At 39.7% G+C, this 27790-nt stretch overlaps 1 protein-coding gene and 1 long non-coding RNA gene across 2 annotated transcripts in view; both read left to right on the top strand.

Annotated features, from left to right (window-relative positions):
• Window positions 1-2383: 2383 nt before the first annotated feature.
• dact1 (dishevelled-binding antagonist of beta-catenin 1) lies at window positions 2384-11644 on the top strand. Its single transcript, XM_067991526.1, has 4 exons — window positions 2384-2983; window positions 5074-5206; window positions 7548-7703; window positions 9498-11644. The coding sequence occupies exons 1-4, from the start codon at window positions 2642-2644 to the stop codon at window positions 11384-11386; spliced, it is 2520 nt and encodes an 839-aa protein (XP_067847627.1). The 5' UTR covers window positions 2384-2641; the 3' UTR covers window positions 11387-11644.
• Window positions 11645-15582: 3938 nt separating this feature from the next.
• LOC137326135 (uncharacterized) overlaps window positions 15583-27790 on the top strand; it is a 135550-nt gene continuing 123342 nt past the window's right edge. The window contains exon 1 of the long non-coding RNA XR_010964118.1: window positions 15583-15694. This is a non-coding gene — a long non-coding RNA (uncharacterized lncRNA). The remainder of the gene's footprint in view (window positions 15695-27790) is intronic.

Genomic DNA, 27790 nt, shown 5'->3' with positions numbered 1-27790 from the left:
TAATGAATTTGAGTTAATTTGCAACAACTCATTGCGCTTCCAGGGGATGGTTAGTTGATCTAGTTGTAGCGAAATTGTCAATTTTTCGAATGCTGCATGTAGCTGTTCGAACAATTCTCCTTTGAATAGTGTTTGCAGGAAACTAAGGCCCTTTGGCAGAGAGATTACATGTAGAGAGATATTTCATATTTCTCCTTTATTAAAGCAGCTGCTAAGACCCTCTTACGGTTGGAAAATCGAGTTCAAATAGACTCATGATTCAGTTTCAGAAAATATGTAACTTCATTCTATCCAATGCCAGTTCTCCAACAGACTCCACTAAACCCAATTCCAGCCTTCCTTCAGACTGAGTCTTCTTAGTAATGTCTCTATGAAATCGACATAAATGTTTGGATGAAGGGTCCATCCAGGAGTTTCATATTTTAATCTACCTTAACAATAATTTGTCTTCCCCCACATTTTGCAGTGTGCGAGGATGTGGATGCTTGGTTACGAGTCTGTGTATCTGCAAACGATGCAATCTGCGAAAAAAGGTGTAAAAAATAGATGGTTATTCATTTTATTTGTTATTTGACCGCAACGTAAAAGGAAGCGGCAGAAAAGAAAGGATTTTCATTAACCATTTTTGTATATTAGACTGCGGAGAGAAATATCTGAAATAAGGTCACCCGAGCAGCTAAAAACTCATAATGGTAAGAAGTCATGTTTTCATCTATAGACAACTGACCCTGCTCATCTCGTTATGGTTTCAACCTAATCCTATGAGTATTTGTAAAGATTTCTTTCTGGTTAGAACTGTAAAAGAAATAGCATCTTTATATAGCGCCTTTCACGACCTCAGACAGCCCAAAGTACTTTTGAAGTGTAGTCACTGTTGTGATGTGGGATACTGTAAATGGAGATATGATAATTACAGGTGCCGAGTATTCAGAAGAGCAAGTGGCGATGCCCTTATTACAACTATTGTTGGATTATACTGTAGTTTATAAACAAAATATAGTACAGTACAAAAGAGAAATATTTTGGAGAGGGGTCGAATGGTTTAAATTCTCACCGCGATTTCACTTTACAAAGGACAGCCTAACACAATCTCCGAAGCCAATTTCATCCATTCACTACAATTTATTTTAAGAACTTTCTCGTAAATTCCTCGATTATTACTTTGGGTAAGGATTTAAATAGCTACAGACGGAAATGTTAAAGCCGGCTATGCATTTTCCCTGTATCTAGTGCTGGGTCGATGCATATCTGTCAGCATACTTCGTGTCAACTTCAAACAGCTTGCAGTTTGGAAAGGGTTAACATCACAGTTTGACATCGAATTCTCAACTTCTTTATCGGGAAAAGTCTGCTGTGAACATCCTGCGCGGTTGTTTATTCTTTCCCTTCGCATCTTAAAGAAAGAGCGTGCCTTTTATCAAGATGGCTGAAAATGAACTAAAATCAAGTTTCGCGCGTTATTTACCACATGCATTCGGGCTGATATAATGCCCAGAAAACCCCAGCAACTAAGAACGCAGCTGTCATATATTCCAGAATGACCCAATATACTATTATTGTTTAAACCAAATTACATGATAAAACTTTAAAGGAGTCGCAAAACCAAGAAGTGCTGTTTCCAAGACGAATTAATGTTTGGTACAGGACCCATAGATTGTGTATCATCAATTATTTTGATGAGACTTTGACCAGTGTGCAGCCAGCTTTATTGATGTTCGCTATGGTATATCCCAAATCAAGTCGATTCAATAAGTACAGGCCGCTACTGTAGAGCACTGCTTCACCTGAGGAAGGAGGTAGCCTCCGAAAGCTTGTGAATTTAAAATAAAATTGCTGGACTATAACTTGGTGTTGTAAAATTGTTTACAGTTGTCAACCCCAGTCCATCACCGGCATCTCCACATCAAACAATTCAGTTTTCTTAAATTGGACTGTTATATTTTGTATGTATATGTGTTTGATTTTGTGTTGTTTTAATTTCCATCCTTAGTGTGTATTTTACCCAAAGCTGTGACCATTAGCAGCTACAAACTCATTTCTCTTTCATTTATAATCGTATGTAGCTATTTTGATTTAATATCATTTTGAAAATGTCATGGTTCGAGTGCAAGTTTCATTTTTCCTCCTTTTAATTTATTTGACTGCAATTGAAATGCAAAGCACTTTTAAAAAAAATGGTATTGCATATACGGTAATGTTTTGACTTTAAATGACAGTTTTTTGTATTTATTCCCCAGAAGAGGCGGTGTCCCTTTAAGGAAGGCGGCGTCCTGGTGCTGTTTGATGTGGCCGCGCTGCTCTGCTGGAGTTCATCACATTTTGATTAGTCGATTAGATCAGTGCCAATCCCGGGGCGGCGGGACGTACGTTACGGGCTCACGCACCGACGCGCCAGGCTGCCTCTGTATTTGAGTCAAGGGGAGAAGTACAGTGGAGCTGTCAACGGCGGACGCTGCTGCAGCATTTTGGGGAAGGAGTGCAGTTTGCAGTCTTCATCTCATTGACCCTGATCTGTCATCCCGGGAAAACACACCGGCAGAGTGGGTTAAAAATAACACTTTTTTAATAATTGGAACAAAAAAAATTGCAGGAGGTGAGGGTTATTATTTTAACGTGTCTGTGTAACCCGAGTTTCTATATAATGCTGAAGCAGACGTCCACTCTTTTAACGATGCCTATTAACGGAGGTCGCCATCCGATCAGACTGGAAGGAGAGATCCGAAGCCGGGAGAAGACAGAGGCCGAGAGCGATCGCTGCCGGACCCGGGACAGGTTCGAAGCGACCTTGGCCGGACTCGGGGAGCTGGATTTCCTGAAGCACAGGCAGGAATACTTGGTTCGGGGCGCAATGGGATTACTGAAACCATCGGAACACACTCCAGTGCTCAAAGACGAAAAGAGAAAGGGATCTCAGGGGGAACTTTATCTGACCCCCGAGGAAAAGCAATTAGAAGATAACATTCTCATGTTAAGGAAACAGTTGGTGAGAATTTAAAACAGACCTATGCCAAATAGATCTTAAATATTATAAGTTACACTTGTGCAATATTCTTCTTGGTGGTAATTTTAGTGGTAGTGTGAAATTTCCCGAATTTGAGGTTCCAAATTTTATTTCACCTTTTCGGCGCCACACTTTGTAGCGTTGCTTGTATTTAAACTATGGGTGTCGATTGTAAAATGGTATTACTGCGACATTTGTAGGCAAAACCGAAATAAGTATGTTTTAACGCCTGTGAGGGGGAAAAGCCTATCCTGTACAGAAATAGTTGAAATTCTGCCGGCGTGAAGATCCGTAATAATTTCCGTATTTGTTTTGAATGATCTTCGTGCCATTTTAATTGATTGTGCTGTATGTACAGATGAATTTCACGATCTCATTGAACAACCTAAGCAGAAAGTGGAGGGATTTGTTGGCAGTTAAAATAACTTTCAGCCCATTGACTTCGCAGATTCAGGAATTGCAGACTTCAGTCGGTGTAAAAAGTGGGGCGAGCAGGATTAATTTCATTTATAATGAGTAACAATCGAACGATACGATACGATACTGTATCTAAGGCATAAGATATGGGAAGGTGGTCGTAAATGGGAAATGCAGTTGCTGCATTTACAGCCTTGAGTGAGTTCGATTAGAGGTCTTTGGATGGCAGAGAGGAAGGAGACGCGACTTTTTTAAAAAATGCAGTAAATTAACTTTCTGCTGGCGAAATAACAGCAAAAATACGAATCTCTTCTTCCAGCTGCCTGTTTTAAAGCCGCTAGTCGGTTACAATAGACAGAGTGACTGAAATTAACTTTACAAGCAAAGCGCGGCTCTCCTGCAGAGCTGGGGGATGGAACCTCTGTTTATATTAACTGATCAGCTGACTGAAATGAACCAGACTGGGCGCTTTTCTGTACAGTGTTTCTGCACCAAGTATAGAACAATAGATCTGGGCTTTAACGTGACAAAACGGAGCAATTGATCAGACTGGTGTCTCCAAATTACCATTCCAGTGGCGGCTTTTGATAAAAATCGAAATGTTAGTGATAGTTTTTGAGCCTTCTGTCTTAGAGGCATTAATCTGCAAAGAGATCTCGATATTTTAAAGCAAAACCCAGAACGGAATGGCTCCCTCTCTCGCAATGGCTCAATTTTTTTCTGTAAGGTTGTATTCCAGTACAACGGCTCGCGTTTGGAAAAAGTGTCACGTTAACGCTTTTTAAAGTGGGTTTAATTCGATCATATTTAATATCGGAGACATATCCTCAGAAATTAACTGCGAGCCGATTGCCAATGTTGAGACCCGAGCTCATCAATCACATTGAACTTTCTGTCACGCCAAATCCACAAGGGATCGAGTTCATTCCGAGAGGCGGTCTGAGCAAAGGCTTTGCTCGTTTAAAAAAATACCTATTTAATAAAAGCCCATATTGATATTGCCTCCAGAATATCCGCATAATAAAGCTCTGTTTAAAACCCGGGAACAGTCACCGTTACCCATTACCTCCAATAATCTTAAAGATAAATCACCCACCGAGGTGGCAAACTGCCAAAATGAAACCCGTTCTCTTACAAAGAATTTCAACTCGTGCCTTTGAATCAAATAACCCTAAAGAGTATTTTCATTTTACTCAATGGCTGTTTTATTACAGGAATAATTTTGACTGCATTCAATAATTCTCCGGTGGGACCTGCTACAACATCAATACATTTTTTTCCAAAATATTTAAGCAGCTTTCTATTCATACAGTCTGCAATTTTATAGCGAAAATATATTGCAGCGGTTATTAATGTTTAACTTCGTTGATGTAACCAAAAGTGGAAGAGTTCATAATTCAACCTCCTGTTAAATCGGTACTGAATTCTTTGTCATTTTTCAGGAAGCACACTTGTAATTTCATGGTGCGACTGGAATGGTGGAAGATCAAACACAGGCTAATACAGGACAGTAAAGGAACAGAATCAATAGCATTTCTTAGCATTCTCTGAATAATGTGGGGAGACTGATTTTCCCGCAGGTCCTAAAGTGAATGTAGACTGACTGCAGTGAGTTCTGCAACTGATTAAAATGTGTTGCTCCTCAATCTTTTCAGAACTGTTTGAGGAGGAGAGATGCTGGCCTCATAAATCAGCTTCAGGAGCTGGATCGACAAATCAGTGACCTTCAGTTGGATGTGGAAAAGGTTCCAAATGACAACCTAGAAACAGACAGCCGACCCAGCTCAGGTTAGACATGGCAGACACCTAGATGTACACTAAAGGACGATTCACATGAACAGGAACACTAAGTACTGGCTAAACCCTTAGAATACTAAATGTCCTTTGCTGATCTCAAAACTCGTGTTTGATCTGTTTTCTACTACATAAGATCATATTAGCTTAAAACGCTGATGTTCAGAATGGGACAGTGTAAACTTAGCTGTATTCTCTGAATAAAGTGAGAAATTGGGTGTTGCCATTTTTCCTCTCTGTGCACACATACTTCAAAGGGTTAAAACTTGATGAGCTAACATCCTGCGTAAGATCATAATTGGAAGATATAGAGAGAGTTAACTGTTTTGCAATTAATTTTTAGCAGAACATTTTGTATTGTCCAAATGACACTATATTTCTAGTCTTTATAAAATTGGCATAGATCTCCCTAAAGGTCTAGGACCTTTCATGTTATCAGGATATCTCACAGTGAATTACTTTTGAGGAGTAGTCACCATTGTTATATAGACAAATGTAGCACACCAAGGTCCCACAAACAGCAATGAGATAAATGACCAGTTGATCAGTTTTGGTGGTGTTAGTTGATGGGTAAATGTTGGCCAGGACATTGAGAACTCTGTGCTCTTCTTTGAATAGTGCAGTACTCTCTCAGTACTGTACTGAAGTCCTGGAGTGGGGCTTGAATGCATGACCTTCTGACTCAGAGTCTACCCTAAATGACGTTTTCTCCTTTCCTCCCTCCAGTTTTCACAGGGTATTCAGCTTTAAAAAATTGTGCTACTTTGAGTTTCCCATTGGCTTAGTAGATAAGTGCACTGCCCCATGTGTTAGTAACCCATACAGAGCTGTGCATCTAGAAGGTCCCTCATTTGATCCCTGGTTTGTGTTTGATTAACTGTTCCTCAATAGGAGTGGTAATAAAGGCGCTACTGTTGGTGACAGCAACCCTGAGGTGGCAAAATTTGGCCAGATTTCCCAGTCCTGATCACTATCATGCTGACAATTCTGCACGTGTTGATGTCAAGTGAGGACAGGAAGTGGCCTGGTTGTCGTGCCTCTATGTTCAAATAGCCTGTTGACCCTTAACTGTCAAGGCTCACAAATGAAGAATGGTCACTTGGTTGAGATACCAGTGGCCTGCCATTACCCCATGGAACTATATCCCTGCAAGACTCAGTGCCTTCAGGAGAGGTGGGAAGAAAATTAGGGAAGGTTGGGGAAATCCAATAATAGATGAAAAACACTAGGCAGGTATACATAATAAATTATGGTGCAAATTATAAGATGAAATTATACTCTTGAATATATTTAGCTTGCTTTAAAGATTAAAACTTCTTTGACAAAAAAAATGACAATTTTATTTGTTCACAGTACAGCAAATTGAGCAATATGTAGTTACTTAATGGAAATTTGAGTGTTTTCAAAGATACAAAGAGTTTTGCATACTCATGGGAATTGAATCTTATCAAACCAGTAATCAGTCTTAAGATATATTTGGTTGGTAAGAAGGCGTGCTATAAATATAGCAAAGTGTGACCTTGTAGCTCTTCGTTCTTTGCCATATTTTCAAATGTTTAATGGCGATAAACTATACTGCAGAACCATAGAAGTTTACAACACAGAAGGAGACCATTCAGCCTATCGTGTCTGTGATGGCTCTTAGCTAGAGCAATACAAAAATAATCCCACTGCCCTGCTCTCTTCCCCATAGCCCTGTATCTTCCTCTGCTTCAATGTTTATCTACTATTCCCTTAATAGATGCAATGATCTCTGCCTCAACTACCCACTGTGGCAAAGCATTCCATGTTCTAACAACTTTGTGTTAAGAAATTTCTCTACCTTCTCTCCTTTCTCTCTTACTCACAATTTTAAATGAATGACCCTTTGTCACCGACTCCCCAACCAGATGAAATAGTCTTTGCCTATTCACCCATTATAATTTTATAAACCTCTTTTAAAACTTCTTTTAGCCTTCTCTGTTCTAGTGGAAATGTCCCAGAATCTCAAGTCTGTATTATACTTACAACTCAAATTGAAGAAAATCCAAATTCATGTTTCCAGAACTGTAGTATGTTCAGCTTTAACTGAAACAAATCTAAAAGTTGATACCATTTATGTCTAGAAGCCAGCTTGCTTTTTAGCAAGAACAATATCCTAATAAGGCCCTGGGATGTGATACTCTATAATTATCTTAGTCTTATTTTTACAAGCTTGAAATCCTATATGGATATGGATTATATTCAAATAATAGTTTTTGTATGTCAATGAGGCTATTAAAAACCTAGTGACTTAACAAATATTTGTTAGTGAACTTGTAAATTAAAAATTTCAACCTGCTTTCTGGATTAACAGGTTTTTACGAATTGAGCGATGGAGCATCTGGGTCACTTTCAAACTCCTCCAATTCTGTTTTCAGTGAATGTTTATCCAGTTGTCACTCCAGCACCTGCTTCTGTGGCCCACTGGATGCATCACTGAGCATCACAGATGGACGACCAAAGTCAGCAGGTAAGAGGCACATAAGAGGAGTTCAAGCTGAACTAATGAGACTAATATGATTGAAAATCTGTCACTGATCTTATAATCTGACTTGATAGAACTGAAATGGAGTTGAATGTGTCTTTGCTAATGTGATAATCTCTTCCTTGTTACTTCATACGCTGACCAGCAGTTTATTGCCCATCACTCATTTTGCAAAGAACTAATCTCATTAACACTTCCATTGCTTTTTAGAAAAAAAACTAAAAATGTTGGATGAATTCATATTTTTTGAGGTATACATTTACACATATTTGTGTTTGGAAAAAATGATGATCTCACAATTTTTCACTCCCATCAACCAATTGTACATTAGTGATTACAAATACCCAGATGCCACCATTAAAATGAACATGGAGATTTATATACCCTTACAGATCAACAGTTGAAAACTTGACTGCCAAGCAGGACAGGAAGCTTTGTTTAACTTGTCCACTTGAATCCTACCTTTGGGTGGACAAGTCATTCAGAAGCTTGCAACTCAAATTGTTCTTTCTTTTTGATTGGAAGCATCTGTCGGTTACTAGGTGGATGTTTAAAGGTAAAACAATCCCCACAATTGATGCTACTTCAGGATAAACAAAGATTTGGAATTAAATGGCATAATTGTGTTTCATCCAAAAGACCTCGGTTATTGAAAGACCACAGATTATCCTTTGATGTGGCAGTTATCATAAGATGATGTCCAAACAAATTGAGAGGCATCCTGCATATGTATAGATGCAGAAATGATGTGCAAAATTCAAACCTGTATTCAAAACCTTATAATGAATGATTAAAACTCAAGTTTCTTACAAAACTCCAAAACAAGAGGGCAGATAACACTTCTTTATATGAGTCTTTTCATGTTTTAGGAGCAGTTTTTTAAACATTGCGTCAAAATATAACTATGATCATTTTTAAACCTTTATATCTACTAAAATGGATACTTTATCATAGTGCCATTTAGCCAGAACTTGACTTGATGCCTTTGAATCTACTATGTGGATAGTTCTTAGACTGGTAATACTTTGAACAGTCTTTCATAAGCAATGTGAATATGCAGGATAAAGTAATGTTTTCATTTTAAAAATGGCACGAAGCTTAGTTGGTAAGTCTCACACTGGTATGGTAGTAAGCTCTACAGTACCACACCACAGTTCAATCCCTGGTCTTGTGTTAGCTGATGAGATGAAGACATGATCAAACTCAGCTGTGATTCCCACCATAGTGGAATAACCTACTGTCACTCACTGTCTAGTCTAGGAGCACTTTGGTGAGGTACCAGAAGATTATTGGCACCATGGGGCCGTTACCAACATCTTTCAGGAGAAAAGATGAAAAAATTAGAGCAACTTTTTATAAAAACTACTTTAAATATTTTGTTGCTTGTGGCAACTGGCTTCGAAACAGCGAAAGCAGCTGCGCTCTCATTTTATTAACATATTCAGTATTGGACTTTTCGCTTTAAACCAAAGAATCTGTATGTTCTTTGTTTTGCTTTAAAAATAGCACCATTTTATAATATATTTACCTGATTTCTGTTCACTGGATCTAACCCAGTATATATTGGAATAAATCTAACGATTCTCCATTATGTATGAAAAGGAGCATTGGATTCTTAGCAAAAATGGAACCCCTGCTTCTGAACAGATTCTTTAATACGAGCCAGCCTATTTGTAAAAAGAATGTGAAATGTGTGAACACCCACACTACCTGCAAAGCTGAGACTTGCAAGTGCATTAAATAGAGTGAGAATTTTAACTGCTATTTTCTTATTTACAGAGGATCTCATTGGCTGGAGGGATTATGGAGAGGGACTGCTTGATTACCAGTATGCAGGTGTTGTTCGGCGTTCTTTCTCTGCACCATACTCTAGTTCGCTTGATGCTGTTGCTGACGTCCATCCCAAGTATCAGTGTGACTTGGTTTCCAAGAATGGCAATGATGTGTATCGATACCCAAGCCCTCTACATGCAGTTGCAGTCCAGAGTCCAATGTTTTTTCATCCTGCAGCAGGAAGTGTTAAAGAGGAGGAAAAGCCCCAATGTGGTGTGGGTGGCTTGTCAGTGGCACCTCACTTGGAGCCTGTAATAATTGAGTCTGCTGCTCCAGCCCCTCAGAGCAGTTCTTGCCCAGCTGTACACCCTTCAACAATGAAAAGATTGGATAATTACATATTTGGCCTTATTCAGAAGAAAATTCAGCCAGTAAGGCCAAATAAGCCAAGGACCAGCCTGAATACAGACCCACTGAAGGGAATCTTGAGGCAAGGTAGTATCTGTGTCAGACAAACTGCATGTATCTCGCCATGTAATACTGAATTGAAAGTGTCCAGAAATGTCTATACACATTCTCCCGCATCCAATGGCTCTGAAAGCATTGTAGCATCCCCACAAAGGCAACTTCTGAGCAATGAGAATACACAAGATAACAAAAATGCACAAGTTTCTAAAGTTGAATCAACAGATAACCGAATAACTGTTCTTCAGAATAGTATTAATGAATTGCAGACTAGTAGCCTTTCTAAGAAAAGGGCCAATGTGATGGCAAATGGACTACCTAAATGCACTGTGGCTGTAGATTATCAAGAAGGGAATGGTGAATGCGGCACTTGCACACCAAAAGATAATTTGTATCAGTATGTGACGATATATGAAGAGAACAATGTTGTGCAACCTCCTAAAGTGCTGTCTCCTAAAAGACCAACAAGGCCACCTCCAACTTCTCTTTCTGTGGAAGAGAGACCACCACTAGATCTCAGAAGTGAAGGAACCTCAGGGCAGAACTTAGAGGATAGTGGACAGTTAGTGAATGCCCAATTCATTCCAGCACAGCAGCAAATAATAAAATCTCGTAAAGGTACCAAAAATATAAAGATCGGCAAAGTTAAGAGCTCTACATTGAAGTCCACGCCACATTGTGACATAGCTCCTGAACCTAACGTTCAAACCTTAAAACTAAAATCCAAAGCTGTTCCAAAAAAATGTCATTTTTCTGATGATGTTGACCATGTAAAGCGAAATGTAAGGAGGCCAACGCCCAGAGCAAAGAAGGCGTTCCACACCATATCTGAGAACAGCATCCTGGGGAGACAGACTGGGGTTAAATCTGTTAAATGTAGTGGGCAAGGAAGGGAAGCTGTTCTAGTCAAGCCCAGATACAAACAAAGGGTTGATTATCGAAAGTGGAGATCCACAGTTGAGGTTTCTCACGAAGAGGCAATGAGACGATTTAGAAGACGCAACAGGAGAGAAGCACTCTGTCGTGCGTCTGGTGTGTACATGCAGACCAATCTGCAGAACAATGGTGTCTGTGCCTTCAGAGGAAGTGATTCAGAATATTCAGCTGAGTGTGAATCTTTATTCCATTCTACAGTGGCAGACACTAGTGAGGATGAGCAGAGCAATTACACCACCAATTGCTTTGGAGACAGTGAGTCTAGTTTGAGTGAGGTAGATTTTGTAGGGGAAACTACTTCTTCTAGTGACTCCGATGAAAGTGGTGCACTAGTCTGGCCTCAGTTTGCCCAGTCCCGACCTGTGCAGGCATCTACTGCTGAGCTAAAGAAGTCTCCACCAAAGGCCTTTGTCAAAATCAAAGCATCACACAATTTAAAGAAGAAGATTCTACGTTTCAGATCTGGTTCACTAAAACTAATGACAACTGTATAAGAGAAAATCTGACATTTGTTGTATTGAAAATGAAGGTGACCTAGGTCCTTATCCAAGATGGGTATTTTAAAAGAAGGATTCACTTTTTTCTTGTCAGAAATAAGCATGTAATAAGTTTTTAACTATCAGTATTCTATGTGCATGACTATCTTGTTGTTTCAATATTGGCACCAAATTGTACACTGCTAATTGTATATATTACTTGTATATTAATACAATTTGTTTTATGCTCTAATAAATTGTCTACCTTTAAATCTTTCAACTGTTTTTTGAAATTTGGCTTCACTTTTTCCTTTACATCATGAATCTAGAGTATTGTAGCCTGCAATACAGTGCCCTATGAAAATATAGCATAATGAGATGGTTCAAGTTGATGTTAATTAATACGCATCCTTAACATAGCATGTTTAAATTGTAAATAATGACTGTCGGAGAGCTAAAATAGTTCTCACCTCAGGTAATGCAAGGCAGAGCAGATGGATATCCATAATTGGTCTCATTGGTGCCAGTGCATTACTTCTCCAATTAATGTAACCAGTAAACAAATAATCAAAAGAATGTTATAGGACATTTGGCCCATCAAGTTTGCGCTGATTTTTCCCCCACATAAGCTACCTAGTCTAATCCCACTCTCCTGCTATAGGATCACAGAATGTTATAATAATGTAAGAAGGATCTACATTCTTGCCCCATCTGGTGGGGGGGGGGGGGTACCAGATGTTTTGTGGCATTCAATTTACATACCTAATCTTTCAGCAAAATTAAAGAGAATTAATAGAGAATATATGATTGCAAATAGCCTATTTATTTGGGGCTGGGTTTCATATTTTATATTTTAAAAATGTCTCTGGTGATAAGTGCATAAATTGATCTATACAGACTAGATGGTCCCAGGCTAAGTCACTAGTTTGGGCTGATCTCAGCCAGAGTGCAATAGGGATACAATTAGCTCCAGTGCCCCAGTGTGCTAGGACGGAGTAAAATCAGCTAGGGTTCCCACGCCTCATCACTATCCAATTTCTCCTGCTGCCTGTGAAGCCAACCATGGATTAATGGCGGACTACTACTCACTGGACTTAGACAAGAAGAATGCCCACTTGGGTGAGATACTGGAGACAGCTGGTGTCCACGGAACTGCACTGAAGGATGATAAGTAAGTGCCTTCAGGAGAGGAGGGGGAAAATTGGAATTTGAAAAAAAAACTTTGAATAAGCACCTGCCATCTTTGTTGCCAAGTTTGTTATCAAGTTTCCCAATATAAGTATGCACGATACATTTGAGATGGAATTGTTACTAATTTAGACTTGAGCACACATTCCAGGCTGACACTTCATTGCGGTACTGAGGCAGTGCTGCACTGTCGGAGGTGCCGTCTTTCAGATGGGATATTAAACCGAGGCCCTGTCTGTCTTCTCAGGTGGACGTAAAAGAGCCTATGGCACTATTCAAAGAAGGGCAGGGGAGTTCTTCCTGGTTTCCTGGCCAATATTTATCCCACAACCAACATCACAAAAATAGATAATCTGGTCATTATCTCATTGTTATTTATGGGACCTTGCTGTATGCAAATTGGCTGCCACATTTTCTAATTACAACAGTGACTATACTTCAAAAGTACTTCATTGGCTGTAAAGTGCTTTGGGACATCCTGAGGTCATGAAAGACACTATATAAATGCAAGTCCTTTTCCTTTCCTTTGATTTAGTCTATCTGTAAAATATTTAAAGCTTAGTTCAAAATTAATCTTAAGGAGATACTGTCTCATGAACATGATTGACAATCTTTCCTACATTGGGAGGGAACAAGAATTTGGCATCATTTTCTTCACATTGACATTATGTACAAGTCATGCAATGTGCTTTGACACTATTTACATTATTACATCTTGTTTGTCAAACATTTTATCGCTCATAAACTTTTTCAGGTCAAGCTCCTGTGCTATTGCACACAGGGAGGCTAATTATCCTCTGTGATCCCCCTGAAATGGGATGGGATAGCAGCAGAGAATAAGGCAAAATCAGCTGGTGAGGCCTACTGCCACCTCATCGCCTCAACTTCGGTTTCCCTCCCTCTGTCCCGTCCAAGACTGCTGCTGGCAATGCTTTCCCCACCGGCCGTGTGCAAATGCTGGCGGGGGGAGGGGGAAGGGGAGGAGTCAGAGCCTGAGTCCTTTGCCCATTTTCTTCCCGTCCGCCTGTTGCCGCTGCTTCCCGGGACTGCCATATGGAAGGTGGCGATAGCCCTTTCGTAGTGGTTGTAATAGCCATAGCCCTGCACCTGCATCTTTCTCTAGTTTCTCTCTTATCTTCCCTCCAGCTCTTCTGACCCTATTCCCACCAAACTGTTGACCAACCCAACTTCCCTTCCTGGCCCCCATGCTAGCTGATATTGTAAATGATTCCATCTCCTCAGGTACTGTCCTCCTCTTCAATTCTACTGTCATCACCCGCCCCCCCCCTCAAAAAAACCACCCTTGACCCCTCTGCCCTTGCAAACTACCACCCCATCTCCAACCTCCCTTTCCACTCCAAAGTTCTTGAACGTATTGCCACCTCCCAAATCTGTGTTTGTCTTTCCCGCAACTCCATGTTTGAACTTGTCCAATCAGGCTTCCACCCCTGTCACAGCACTGAAATGGCCCTAATCAGTCGCAAATGACAACCTCTGTGTCTGTGACAATAGTGCACTACCCCTCCTGATCCTTCTTGACCCGTCTGCAGTCTTAGACATGGTCGACCATATCATCCTCCTCCAATGCCTCTTCTCCGTTGATCAGCTGAGTGGGACTGCCCTTGCCTGGTTCCACTCTTACCTATCCAGTCGTTGCCAGAGAATCTCCTGCAATGGCTTCTCTGACTGCCCCTGCACCGTTACCATTGGAGTGCCCCAAAGATCTATCCTTGACCCCCTCCTAGTTCTCATCTACATTCTGCCCCTGTCATCATCTGAAAACACAATGTCAGGTTCCACATATACGCTGGATGACACTCAGCTCTACCTCACCATCAACGGTCTCGACACCTCCATTGTCTCTGTGTTGTTAGCTTCAGCAATTTATAAAGGGGAAAGATTGAAGCAAAATTCAAATTAGGTACAGAAATATAATGGAGTGGATGTGGCTTATATGGAAGTGTTAACAGGCACATAGATGTTTTATCATGTTAAGATTAATTTAAAAAATAATGTGCTGTATCTAGTTCAAACTCTTTGCTTTTAAGACATCATCAATGAAGCAGTTTTTTCAAGAGAATCTTATTTTGTTGCAGATATGTTGTAAAAAATTCAGATTCAAAGTGTTTTAAAATCACCTATCCTTCAACATTACTTTTTTCCAGATTTGTCTGTTGTGAGTTAATTGATCTCATTTGGGATACTTCTCTCCTGAAGTGCTGACTCTTGTTGGGATAGTGGCCATGTGGCCATTCTTCACATGAGCCTAAACAGTGAATGTTAGCAGGTTAATCAAAAATGGAGGGTATCACAACCAAGTTCAATCCTGTCCTCACATCATGTTCACACACATGTACTCTCCAATCGGAGTCATTGGATAATAATCAGGAGTCGGAACCCTGGTTGATTCTTTACCTCCCTAGTGACGGGCACTGAGGCCAATTTTAATACCCACATTGCTGCCCTCGCTGACTTAGCAGAGACCAAGACTTGTTCCTGGAATCCCCTGGTTTGTATGGTTCAATACTACACTGGGCCATACTTTTACCTATGGATTATTGGACAGCAGGAAAAACTTAACAAGAAATTTGTTTTGGGTGTGGTATCAAAATAAAGACACAACTTTTTCTTCCTTTGGCAGTGAACAGTACTACAGTGGGAGTGTCATCTTTGGTAATTTTAAAAAAATGTTTTCTTATTGAGAGACTATTGTTATTTAGTTACCTAATGCAAATTTAGATTTAAAAAAAATTGTAACTTACCACAGACTTTCTTCAATTATATAATTGCTAGACTAAGCACAGAAGGCAGTCCTCATTATCTTTCACAATAATGGGGGAATGATAGATTGGAGTTAGTTGAGTGATCTATAAGCAGTTCAGCTGTTTTGAGTTTAAGAGAATCTCTGAGTGCATCAGCAGAAGGCTGACCTGAAAGGTCAATAATGTGGTCAGCTTGTGGCCAGGTGGACAAACTTAATACCTGAACAACTGCTCTGGAGCTGCACTAAGCTGTTGCTTGTTCCCTAAAGGAAGATGATGTCAGGGGATTTGATTAGCAAAGACCTACAGTAAAAACATTGTGCAGATTACTATCAACATGCCTGTGGGACTGGGATTAAACCTGATTGGTTTACAGGTAAGGAGGATGGTTCCTGTCAGATGGCTGTAAAATAATCACTTATTGTGAAGCTGTGTGTATCTTGTGGGCCTCTGAAAGCTGGATTTTCATCATCAGAAAATGTATCTTCAGAACATTTTCTTTTCCATACCCCTATCTATCTAGCCATAAAGTTCAAGGAGGTATTTTAGTGGAATAACTTGCTTTGGTTGTCTTCTGTTGATGAGCACAATATTTGGCTTAATACATTTTTACTGAACTCACTTAATTGACGTCAAATGAAATAAAGTTTCACAGGCTCCTTCCTCAGTCGGCATAATTTTTTTTTTGTTCCTAAGTTTCCCTGAGAGCCTATTGAGCAAAGGCACTGCATAGTGTAGTATAGGACTGGAAGGTCCTGGCTTCATCCATAGTTTATGCTAAGTTAGCTGACCTGATAGTACCATTGGCCTTGATGCCTTGGGATAGGGAGAGAAAAATCAGCCAGGGTTGCTGTCCAGTGATCTCTTTTGGAAAATGTGCAATTGTGAGTGTCGAGTGAGAGCATGATCCGATTTGGCTGTGATGTCCCGCGTAGTTAAATAGCTTGCTGACATTCAATGTCTAGGCTTGCGCATAAAGAATACCCACTTGGTCTGCTGGTTCCTGTAGAATTGTACCCAGCAAGAGTCAGTGCCTTTAGAAGTAGAGGGGAGAAAAATTCCCTGATCATTGTACCTCTGGAACAAAGCACCCATGAGGCTTTATTATTTAACATCTGCAGTATTTAATCAGTCCAATAAAAGATGAGGTATTTTACATGTGTGCAAGATAATCAGTGCTATAGAAATTGGAACCTTTCTTTAATCTACAGGAGTGCAGATACAATTTAACTCTTTGAATCATAGCAATGTTGCTAAGCCCTCAATGAATCATGGTTTCAATTTGTTTTATGGAAGAACACCAAATAGAGGACAGTATTGTGGTTCTGTATATGTCTCCTGTTATAAGCTGTATTAAAGATGAGCTGAAGGTCATTTTTGTATATGATATTGTATAATAGACCGGTTTTGAAAGGTGTGTGCAAATTGAGTACTCAATGGGTGGGTTAAAGCTTGTGTTTTAAAGCAATGACATAGAATGCTGAATAGGTCTGAGCAATCTGTCTCTTTTGATTGTGTGGCTCCCTTGTTTCTAGCATTCATACAGTTAGATGCTGCTGTTATTCAGGAAGATCATTCACTTATTGAAAATACTGAACAAAAGTTAATAGTCTCCTCGGTTGTTTTGTCTGGTACAGTATGTAAACTATAAATAGGTAGTGACAGTAAATGTGCAGATTTGAGAGAATCCAAGATCAAATCTATGTGATATTCACCTTAAACTGTGTAATATAAACAATGCATCAGTTATTGACTATTTTAGTTGGGATTGCATAGCTAAAAAAAAATTACTCGTCAGTGTCTGGCTGTGGAAAAGGTGATGAGAAATGGAAGGAGACATTTTGCTGTGCATACTGAACGGAAAGTGATTATGGCAAATCATATTATTGCATTTTAATGGTTGTCCCCAATTCATCCTTGAGTAGCTGTACAGGTCTCTGGTTGATAGGTATCTATACACAGCTGTTGACGGTTACAAAAGTCTCACATTCCTAGGAAGGGTGCTTTCTAATTAGATGATAGTGTTGGACAAAAGCTGTGTTGCAGAGAGGTGTAAACAGTAGTGTGAGTGACTGTAAATTGATTTAATGCTTACCAAGTTGAGCGGATTTCAAAAAGGTTCTCTTTTTTATTTTGGGAAAGGAAATCACCTCAGGCTGGTTTTCCTCACTCCTTTTTGGTTTTGATTTTTTTTGTAACTTGTGAGTTTAATGTAATTCCAAAATCTTACTTAGAAAGTAAAGTACTTACTGTAGAGATGTTGCAGCCATTGATTTAAAATCTAATGTACACATGAATGGTACTTTTGTGCTGAGGACAAATTGTAATGTTATATTGAGACTCTGGTATGCTCTGGGCCCAGTACTTGAAGCTGTGTAGATGGATTGATTTGAGCTGCTGTGATATACTGCTGACTCTCAGCAGGACAGCTCCACAATCACATGGTTTTTTTTCTTCTTTTTGCCAGTACGCTGCACATGTCTACATTAGCAGTCAGTTCATGAAGATTTTCTTTCTTGGGAGGGAAAATAATGGGAGAATAATATTAAAAGTACTTAATTGGCTGTGAAGTGCTTTGGTCGTGAAAGGCACGATATAAATGTAAGATCTTTTCTTACAGCATGAAAATGTTCTTTTTGAGAAACTAAGGCTGGAGGTGAGGAAGGGATCAGCTATCAGATGAGAAGCTTTTTCTTGATTCCCATCTAGGAGTGTGAGAGAGTTGCAGGAACAGCCTCCCCAGTTATGTGCTTCCTTTTAGCCAGTACTGATTTGCCATTCATAATTTAGCCAAGATGCATTGTATTTTGAATGTCAGGTTTTGGACAACCTTTAGTTCAATCTGACTGCTAAAATGTAGTACGATAATAGATTAAAGAAGAAGGAGGCTAAGAGGCTGATGGGATTTTTGTTTTCCCCCTTACCCTTCCTCTATGCTTGGCAGTGGCACTCTGATACCTTGCCCATGGGGTGATCAGGTGCTACAAATGTAAGTTCTTTTCTTTTGTTCACGAGCAGAATTTACAGCCGCAGTACTTTTGTGGAGCTGTTCTGTTAGTAAATTCCTGTTACTAATTGTGATATCATCTGATGGCAAAACTATAGATTTTAACTTTAAGAGCAAGATGTATCATCTTAAGGATATGTGAATACAGAAAAGTTATAACCTAATGTAGTCTACTTTTGATAATTTGAAGTTGTTTATATGCTAAAAGAAGTGAAATTATCCAACAATTTGAATTAAGCAGTGGTTGTGCCATTGCATGTGGGGGGAGTTCAATTATGTTTTTTTTAAAAAATGATCAGATAATTTAAATTAAACATTTGAATTATGAGTAGACTGTATAAATTGGGAATGCCCAAGTGCTTTCGAGTCTAAGTTAGCAAATGTAGTTCAAAATTGCTCTTAGGACTTAGTGTGCCGGGGAAGCCACAAGAGACAGCTTATATTTTGACTGGTATTGCTAAGTGATTCAGACAGCATGCAGTGAATGGAAGTTGAGACATTCCTGAATATGAACAAGTTTGATGTGATCTGAGATTCAACTGTACTGAGGACCAGATACACAATTCTAACAAGCCAATTTTTAAGGAATCTGGGAAGAGTTTGAGCAAATTGACTTGGAGGACAAATGGATTATTAAAAGGCTTCTTGCTGAGTGTGCTCATTAAATATATATTACCAAGGATTAATAAGCATATACTTAAAAAAAAACTAGTGGGTTGAGAAAACAACCCAACATGAAATAAGTAGTAAAAAGATGAGGGAGTCCATTGGGAAGGGCTGGAAAGAACTGGATGCAGGGAGGATGTTTTCCCCTGGCTGGGGGGTCCAGAACAAGGGGTCACAGTCTCAGGATATGGGGTAGGACATTTAGGAGGAGAAATTTCTTCAATTAGGGTGGTGAACGTATGGAATTCTCTACCACAGAAGGCTGTGGGGGCGAAGTCACTGGATATATTTAAGAAGGAGCTAGATAGATTTCTAGACACAAAAGGCATCAAGGGGTATGGGGAGAGAGCGGGAATATGGTATTGCGATAGAGGATCAGCCATGATCATACTGAATGGCGGAGCAGGCTCGAAGGGCCGAATGGCCTACTCCTGCTCCTATTTTTGTTTCAATGGGAAGAATATATCAAGCTTTGGAAATGAGGAGCTAAGAGGAATCTGGAAACGAGCATAGCTGCAGGTGTTAAATAAAAGCATCAAGAAATTCTTCCAGTACTCTGATCGTAAAAGACTATCTGAGAAGAACTGAGAAACTAAAGGATGCTAGTGAGCTGGAAACTGAAGACCAGCATGAGATGGTTCATCTATTCAGTGAGAAAACATTAGTAGCATGCTCTACATAATCAGATAATGATTATCAACATCGAGGAGATTGAAGTCTTCGATAGACTCAAAGTGCTCAAAACAAACATCCTCAGAGATGAATGATATTGTTCTCCAGGCACCAAGAAAGAGACATAACATCCATTCACAAATTTTAGGCTAATAGTTTTCATGACTGAGTCAGCGAATGCTCGGAAGCTCTGCTAAATTTGAAACAAGCTATTTAGTTTTTACCTAAAAAAGATAACAAAACAGACCCAATTATAGACTCATTTGTCATATATGTGCCATCTCTTGATGACATTAGCCATCACTGTTGTATATATGCTGACAACACCCAGCTTTACTTCTCTGCTACCACACTTGACTCCTATTATTGCTGTACTGTTGGGCTGCCCATCAAATGTCAAGTTGTGGATGAGCCAGAAGTTCTTCCAATTAAACAGTGGCAAGATCAAAACTATCCTATCCAGTTCTCACCAGAAACTCTAGCCCAGATTTTAGCTCAGCCTGCCTGGCGCAAACGGAGCAGGCGGATAGTTAAAATGGAGGTGAGGAGGGGGTTTTGCACTGCGTTTCTGACACCAGTCCACCCTATGCCATTTAACTCTGGAGAAAACTTCAAAAGTTGCAGCCCCGATGATGATTGGCGCTGCAAAGCAATTTTAACTCTCTGAAACAGAAGGCCTTTGGAGCAGCAGGTCTTGTCAGACAAGGGGACAAAGGAGTAAACAGCAGAAGAAGTAGGGCCACCTCAATGCCTTGCAGCAAGAGATGTGAGGGGTCAGCTCGTTGCTCAGCGATTCTGGTGACTTGCTCAGAGAACTCCTACGTAAGCTGCTACGTAAACCAAAGTGTCAAATTTAATAAAGGCGATCAATTTAAAGCCAAACATAGTAATTGCTTTGAATTCATCTCTCATCCAAGTGCTCAACCCATAGTGCTTTCTTTAAAAGAAGGTTTCCTAAGTTGTCTACTCCAACGTGGTGCTCCCCTAGTGGCCTCAGCAAAGCTGGTGGAAGGCTGCTTTTGCTCATGTTGGGACCCTTCAGATGCTCGAGCCTTTGAAAGCCCAGTTGCAGATGGGTGAAAGATGGGTTAAATAACATTTTACATTTATATTTACCTTTTTGATCATTTAACTTACCCAGTTATTTTAGTCCATTTGCAGGAATTGCACAGGTGTCCTTCTGTCCTGCCTTGGCACCTGAACAATATCTCTCTACTTGCTGTTTAATCTGGAATTGGCCCTTTTCAGGGTGGCATAGTGTGGGGATGTATTGGAGCATTAATGTGCTTAAGATTTCTTCCTCCACTTTACGACGAGTTCCCATTCTCATCTGTTTCACCGTGGTAGTCCTGACCAGGGGTCAGGAACCTTTTGACTGATGAGGAGAGATATCAGAGGATCATGCTTTCCTGGCAGATTTTGCACACTTCCATGGCTGGTTTCAGAGCATCATTGGTGGAGTTATACTAGCAGATTAGTGTGTGGCATGGATACACCCTGTTGGAAAAGAGGGAAGAAAATAATTTAGTACTGCAGTGTCACCCCATAAAAGGATAAGTTTTTGAATGCTTCTTCCAAGTCTGCTTTTACTATGCTGGGTGAATCCTATTAACAGTTGAGACTTTCCTTCTTTCATCTGTGGGATACCTACTGGTTGTGGACACTTGTAAATGTGGCCTCAGAGTGACCATGGCTTATGTAGCACTTGTCTCCAAATGGCAGTGTCATGGTGTGATGTTTTAGCACCCCTGTTGTCTTGTTTGTTATGATGTGGAGATGCCGGTGATGGACTGGGGTTGACAATTGTAAACAATTTTACAACACCAAGTTATAGTCCAGCAATTTTATTTTAAATTCACAAGCTTTGTTTGTTTGCATGGCTAGATTTTGGAGACACTTTGTGGTCAGGGTTTTTTTTTGCGCACAAAATCTTTACTGGAAACAAAAGAAGATCAGCACCAGATCTGAAGAATTTAATTCTGTTTAATCTTCAAATAAAAATAAGATTGCCAGCACCTTTTTAGCAATTAGCAGGACTGTGAACACATATATTTGTCTTATCCTAATTACAGACTGGATATGTTGTAGATGAGTTTCAGAAAGCTCCTTTTGAGCTCTCTACCTCACATCACAGCTATAGGCTGCTCATGTGATTGACAGCCATTGTTCCTATTTCTGATTGGTTAGAATGTTATAAGAAGGCTGTTCCCACCATTAGGCATCTCCCTTTACCAGATATTCCACCCAATGACGGGGACTCTTTGTGGATATGATAGCCTGTCACTGTCTGTTCAGTGAACAAGCTATACACATATTCAGGGTTTTAAGTAAACTTGTTGGAGAATTGTAAACATCCAAAGTCTGCTGTAATGCAAATACAGAAACCTTGAAAATGATTTTTATCAACTAGTCAGCAGCATGTTAGCTTCTGGGTGAGCTGTTAGTTTGCTTCCATTTTTAAAAAATTATTTACCCCTTCATCTCCATTCATGAATTCATTCTCTGCTTTTCTGATGCATCCTTTTGTGATCTGCCACCGCTCTTTCCAAACACTAGCTTCTCCCTATTCTTTTAAACCTTTTTATGAGTTTGTTCCTCTGGTTATAGCTCAAATGATAGTTTTGGTCAGCGACAAGTTAGATTGGGTGATCCTTCTGTGCCAGTGATGAGTAGCTTTTCAAAAACACCTTCCCAGTGTTATACATCAGACCTTAACGATTACAAAGCACCTAAACGATGCTGCTTCATCCACATTAAAACATCAGTAGTAAGTTTAAAAGCTGTGCAACAATCTTTTAATCAAAAGGGCAGTATCTCAGTGACATCAAGAACAAACTGCGCTGGAGACATCTGGCATTAGTATAGTTATGCTATTGAACCCTGTCATTCATTCTTGCTCATTGCACACTTTTCCATAATACAATCCTGTTTTTCATCACAAAATTTCAAGCTAAATTGCATTGTGAAATACTGCATTTTTAAAAAAAAATGAGGATGAGAGTAAATATTGGCACATTTCAATATGTGATTGGGATGGGAGACAATCTGCACCTTGATATATATATATTTAATAGTACAACCATGCTGTCATAGTACTCAGATGGTAATCCCAAATATGTCTTCTGAAAAAAAAAGTAAATAATGACTCTACCATATGGTAGCACTGGCAGACACATTGAGTCAGCAACTTGATGTTAGTATTGTTCATTGACGTTCGTGCATCACAAGGTACAGAACTTGAACAACAAAGACCTGGACATTGACAGCTGGGAACCCCAGATAGTGTTTGTTCCTGAATAGAATGAATCTGTAGACTGAGTAAGCAGGATCTCCGAGAGATGCTCAGCTCCTAGATAAAATGGGAGAAATGTAACTCCTTTGGATTCTCCTTTTGGATCAATGTTTGCTGCACAGCACGACTGTGCTTTTAACCCAATTAAGGATGTCTTTACACCAGAAATACAAGATTTCTCTGTGTATGTGTGATGTTGTATCTTTGCTAAACCTGCAGCATCTCTTTGTAGATTATTAAACCTGTAAATCACCATTTTATTTTTCAATAAAATGCTGATCACTCTATTTTTGCAGTGTATGTGTTGCATAGTCTTAGTTTCTCAACATCAACTGCAGTATGTAAAATGTTCATTGTTAAAATTAACAGTTTCATAAATATTTGAACACCCAGACCAATACATATTTCTTGTGCAACTTTGAATATGGGTAAGAATCCAAAAAAAAATCCATGTTGGAGCTTTAACAAGGAGCACAATTGTTTTGGTTCCCATTTAATACTTAGAAAATTAACCTACCCATTTCCTTCTATTTCACCTGCTTATTGAGCTATTTTTTTCAAAGAAAGCATTCCCCCCCACCCCCTCCCCTCCACTTTTCTTCCCATCTCTCCTAAAGGTTGCGAACTCTTGCTGACGTCAGCACCTTCAGGAGAGGAGGAGAAAAAAGTAGCTACCCTTTCTGTGTGACTGTTGGCAGATTATTCGACTGTACAATGCACCACCCTTGAGCTCAATGTACGCACAAACACAATTTTCAACAAGCACCATTCGATAACAATCGGGAGTGGGAACCTTGGCTGACTTTTTTCCCCTTCCACAATCTAGGGGCACCTAGGCTAGTCAGAGTGCCCCTGCTGCTATTTCAGCTGATTGACTATCTCACCACAGACTGGAATTGAAACCTGGGGTGGTCTGTGTTGTTTGATGTAATAGGCAGGGTCTTTACCCAATAGGTTATTTAAGGGAATTAGGTGGACTTAAAATGAATTAGAAACTTAGAAATTTGAGTAAGCACACAGTAGTATTGCACAGGGGCACAATGTAAATACTGAAACAAAATAATGGTTTTGAAATGTATGCTTAAACTATACTTCAGGATTAGACAATCTGAATGGTCAAAATCAGCTTTCCACTGTAGAAATGCTAAGCACATTTATATTGAATGTTATTATAAAACAAGGCCTGGGGTGAAGGGGAAAGCACTGATTTTTTTTCCCCTAAGATTAAGACACACTTTTTGTCTCAATGCAAAATTTAACAGATTTTAGTGTCTAACAATTATTTATGTACATATATATTTATACATTTTGTTTTTCTTTTCATTAATTCACTTCCTGGATAGATTGTTATTTTTCTCTTACACGTGTGTGTGTGTGTGTGTGATACTAAAAGAATTGAGCAGTACTTTATTACAAAGTCAAATGTGTTTGTACAAGCAGATCTTCCATTGTGTTTTGTGTGCTGCACATAGCAATATTACAAATCTGCAAACGATGTCTTATTTTTCATGCCTTCAAATGTTTCATGAATTGGAGTGATCTTGTATACACAGACACATCTCTACAGCTTTAGATATGAGATCATAACATTTGTTATTGATTCAGCTATGTATTACAATTTGCAATCCACTTTGGAGCCTTTTTTTACTTCAGAGAAATACAAACTTTGTCATAAAACTGCAAAAATGTTTAGATTTATGTAAATGCAGCCTTTGCACACAACTTTTAATTTCACAATTATTTTCAGATAAGATAATCTAGTACAGCACTAGTATAACTGCTTTACACACTACAATATGTTTCAGAAGAATAATATTAGTCTGATTAGCTTTGACAACCATTTACAATTATATAAGTGTTATATTTTCTTTTGTGATGAGCAGTGTTCACAATGACATCAGAAAATATAGCAATCTGATCGGCAAAGTCAAAATGTAAATTGGACTGTACTCTGCAATGCTTTCATTAATGAGTTTATACAGATGGGTGTGAATTTTTTTATTTGGTTACTCAGATCCGGTATCAACACTGTCTGCTTGAATGCTGATGAGTGAAGAACCTTATCAATTGGCACCAGAGACTTTGACATCTGGTTATCCATGCAAAAAAAATTGGTGGCATTTTTGTCTGTAGGATGTCAATCCTTAAATGGTTTGTGCCATATAAAGCTCTTGAATGTGCTTCTCCAATAGCCTAGTGCACAAGGGCACTGCTTAGTGCAATAATAAGCATTTGCCTACAAAACAACAGTGACTGTACTTCAAAAGATTGTAAAGTTCTTTGGGGCGTCCTGACTTCCTCTTTGTCCCCTCCCCCTTGGAACGTTGCTGTGTGCTGGGTTAGGTGACCTCGGTCAGACACGAGTTAGATTGTGACAGTTGGCCTTAGTACACCTGAACTAGGGAAGAGAAAAATCAGTCAGGGTTCCCTCTTTGAAATTGTACTTCAGCAACAGTGAATGCCTTTTCTGAAAGGAGAGGAATGTTCAGTGGATAAAATGGATGCTTTGTTATTTTCAAGAAAAGATGGCTTGATACCTGACCTCACATAAATCCCTTTCCTGTTTCTTACACAGGATCTGCCACTCCACATGTGAGGTCAGGAGGTCATGACCCCTCTTTCCCCCCCCCCCCCCCCCCCAATCCTCCAAATCACTCTGAGGTCACCAATTTTGTATTTCAGGACTTGGCCAAAACTGAATGAAAATAATTTACTCACCTAACTTTTAAATTCACGATCAGGTTGCCGTTTTGAGTTTTATTCAAACAACAACGTGGCATTGGAGGAAGTCAATGTGACTCTGCCGTGCCAAATCAGCTGAATCTGGACTTCGCCCACCGCCCACCCCCCCGAATCTCTCGACTTTAGCTCTGCCCCTGAATATGTGTTCTACATTTTTTCTTCTTGCAGTGCAAAATTGCTCTTCCTTCTCATTTTTTAATCCTGCAATTTTATATAGTTTTGGAACTAACTTATTCGTTAGCCGTCTGCCTGTTAGCTGGAGATTTACGAGTGAATCCAACATTTTATTAGCTAGAGTATTCCCTAAGTCAATAGCAATGAACATCTTAACTTTTTTATTTAAAATAAAACAATGATATATTAATCATTATACATTCTGATCATCATAGCAATTAAAATCTAGGTCTATCCATTGTGTATCTATTGCTTATAGTTCCTAAACTGTTGAGGATTATAGTGGCATTAATGAACCAAGTATAAGATATTACAATTAATCCCAAGAAAGTCATGAATTTTGAATGGAGCATTGGGTCTATATTTCATTTTGATTTTCCTTTATAATAATTATTAGAAATTTACAGTAAGTAATTGGTTTTGTTACATGAAAAATAAGTTAATTTCTTGGAAATTGAAAGGTCTAATAAAGCTATGAATATGTTCGAGCTGAGTTTCCTGGGTGGGTGCTGCTCCAGGGCAATGTTTGCATAGAGCACCAGAAGTGTACTGCACCCAGGGCAGAACTGGAGCGTCTGTACTTCACAATGACCCTGCTTTGAATACAGAGGGCAAATTTGAGTGCATGGGGAGACGCATAACGGGTGAAAGGCAGTTTGGGTGCACCTCGGGCGTTAGAGGCCTGCGGCTGATTAAAGGGCTATGGAGCAATAGGAGGCATAATTGGAAAAACTGCTGCAGACTCATTGTTCACTGGCCCTGACATCCCTGGAAGAAGGTAAGTGAGTGTTTTGGCTGCTTCTGATCATTTTAAACTGCTTAAAATTAAAGTTGCTTGAAGGTTTTGATTGAAAATACCTTGAGTGTATTCTTGGCTGAAGTCTGTCATTGAATTTAAGTGCTCTTTGGTTTTATAATTCCATCCTTGATGTTTTTCTGCTCTTCTGGCAAGAGAGGATGGCAGCAACAAGAGGAGGAAGGTACAGGGCTCCGCAGTTTGAGACAAGCACAGAATGCTGCAGACTATAGAATGACATGGGCAGCACTCTATCCAAATCAGGCAAAAATGTCTCCATAGAACCATAGAAAAGCGAATTCCCTACACCCACCACCCTCTGGGTTAAAGAAGTTTATTTTCATGTCCCCTCTAATCCTTCCGCCAATCAGCTTAAATCTATGTCCTCTAATTCTTGAACTCTCCGCTAGGGGAAACAGGTACTTCCTGTCTACTCTATCTGGGCCCCTCATAATTTTGCTCCAAGGAAAACAACCCCAGCCTATTCAATCTCGCCGCGTAGTTGCAATTTTTGAGCCCTCGCAACATTCTTGTAAATCTTCTCTGCACTCTCTCCAGAGCAATTATGTCCTTCCTGTAATGTGGTGACCAGAACTGCACACAATCCTCCAGCTGTGGCCTTACCAATGTTTTATACAGTTCCATCATTACATCCCTGCTCTTGTATTCTATACCTCGGCTAATAACGGAGAGCATTCCATATGCCGCCTTCACAACCTTATCTACTTGTACTGCCACCTTCAGGGATCTGTGCACATGGACTCCAAGGTCTCTCACTTCCTCTACCCCTCTCAATATGTTCCCGTTTACTGCGTATTCCCTTTTACTGTTTGCCCTCCTTAAGTGCATTACCTCACACTTCTCCGGGTTGAACTCCATTTGCCACTTTTCCACCCACTCGACCAACCCATTGATATCTTCTTGGAGTCTACAGCTATCCTCTTCACTATCAACTACACTGCCTATTTTTGTGTCGTCTGCAAATTTGACAATCATGCCCCCTACATTCAAGTCCAAATCATTTCTATATACCACAAACAGCAAGGGACCCAACACTGAGCCCTGTGGCACACCACTGGAAACTGATTTCCACTCGTAAAGACATCCATCGACTTTTACCCTT

Source organism: Heptranchias perlo, chromosome 10, assembly GCF_035084215.1.
Source record: "Heptranchias perlo isolate sHepPer1 chromosome 10, sHepPer1.hap1, whole genome shotgun sequence".
In the NCBI taxonomy this organism is placed as follows: domain Eukaryota; kingdom Metazoa; phylum Chordata; class Chondrichthyes; order Hexanchiformes; family Hexanchidae; genus Heptranchias; species Heptranchias perlo.
Note: the sequence above shows the minus strand (reverse complement) of the source record. Positions and strands in the feature narration are given on the sequence as shown.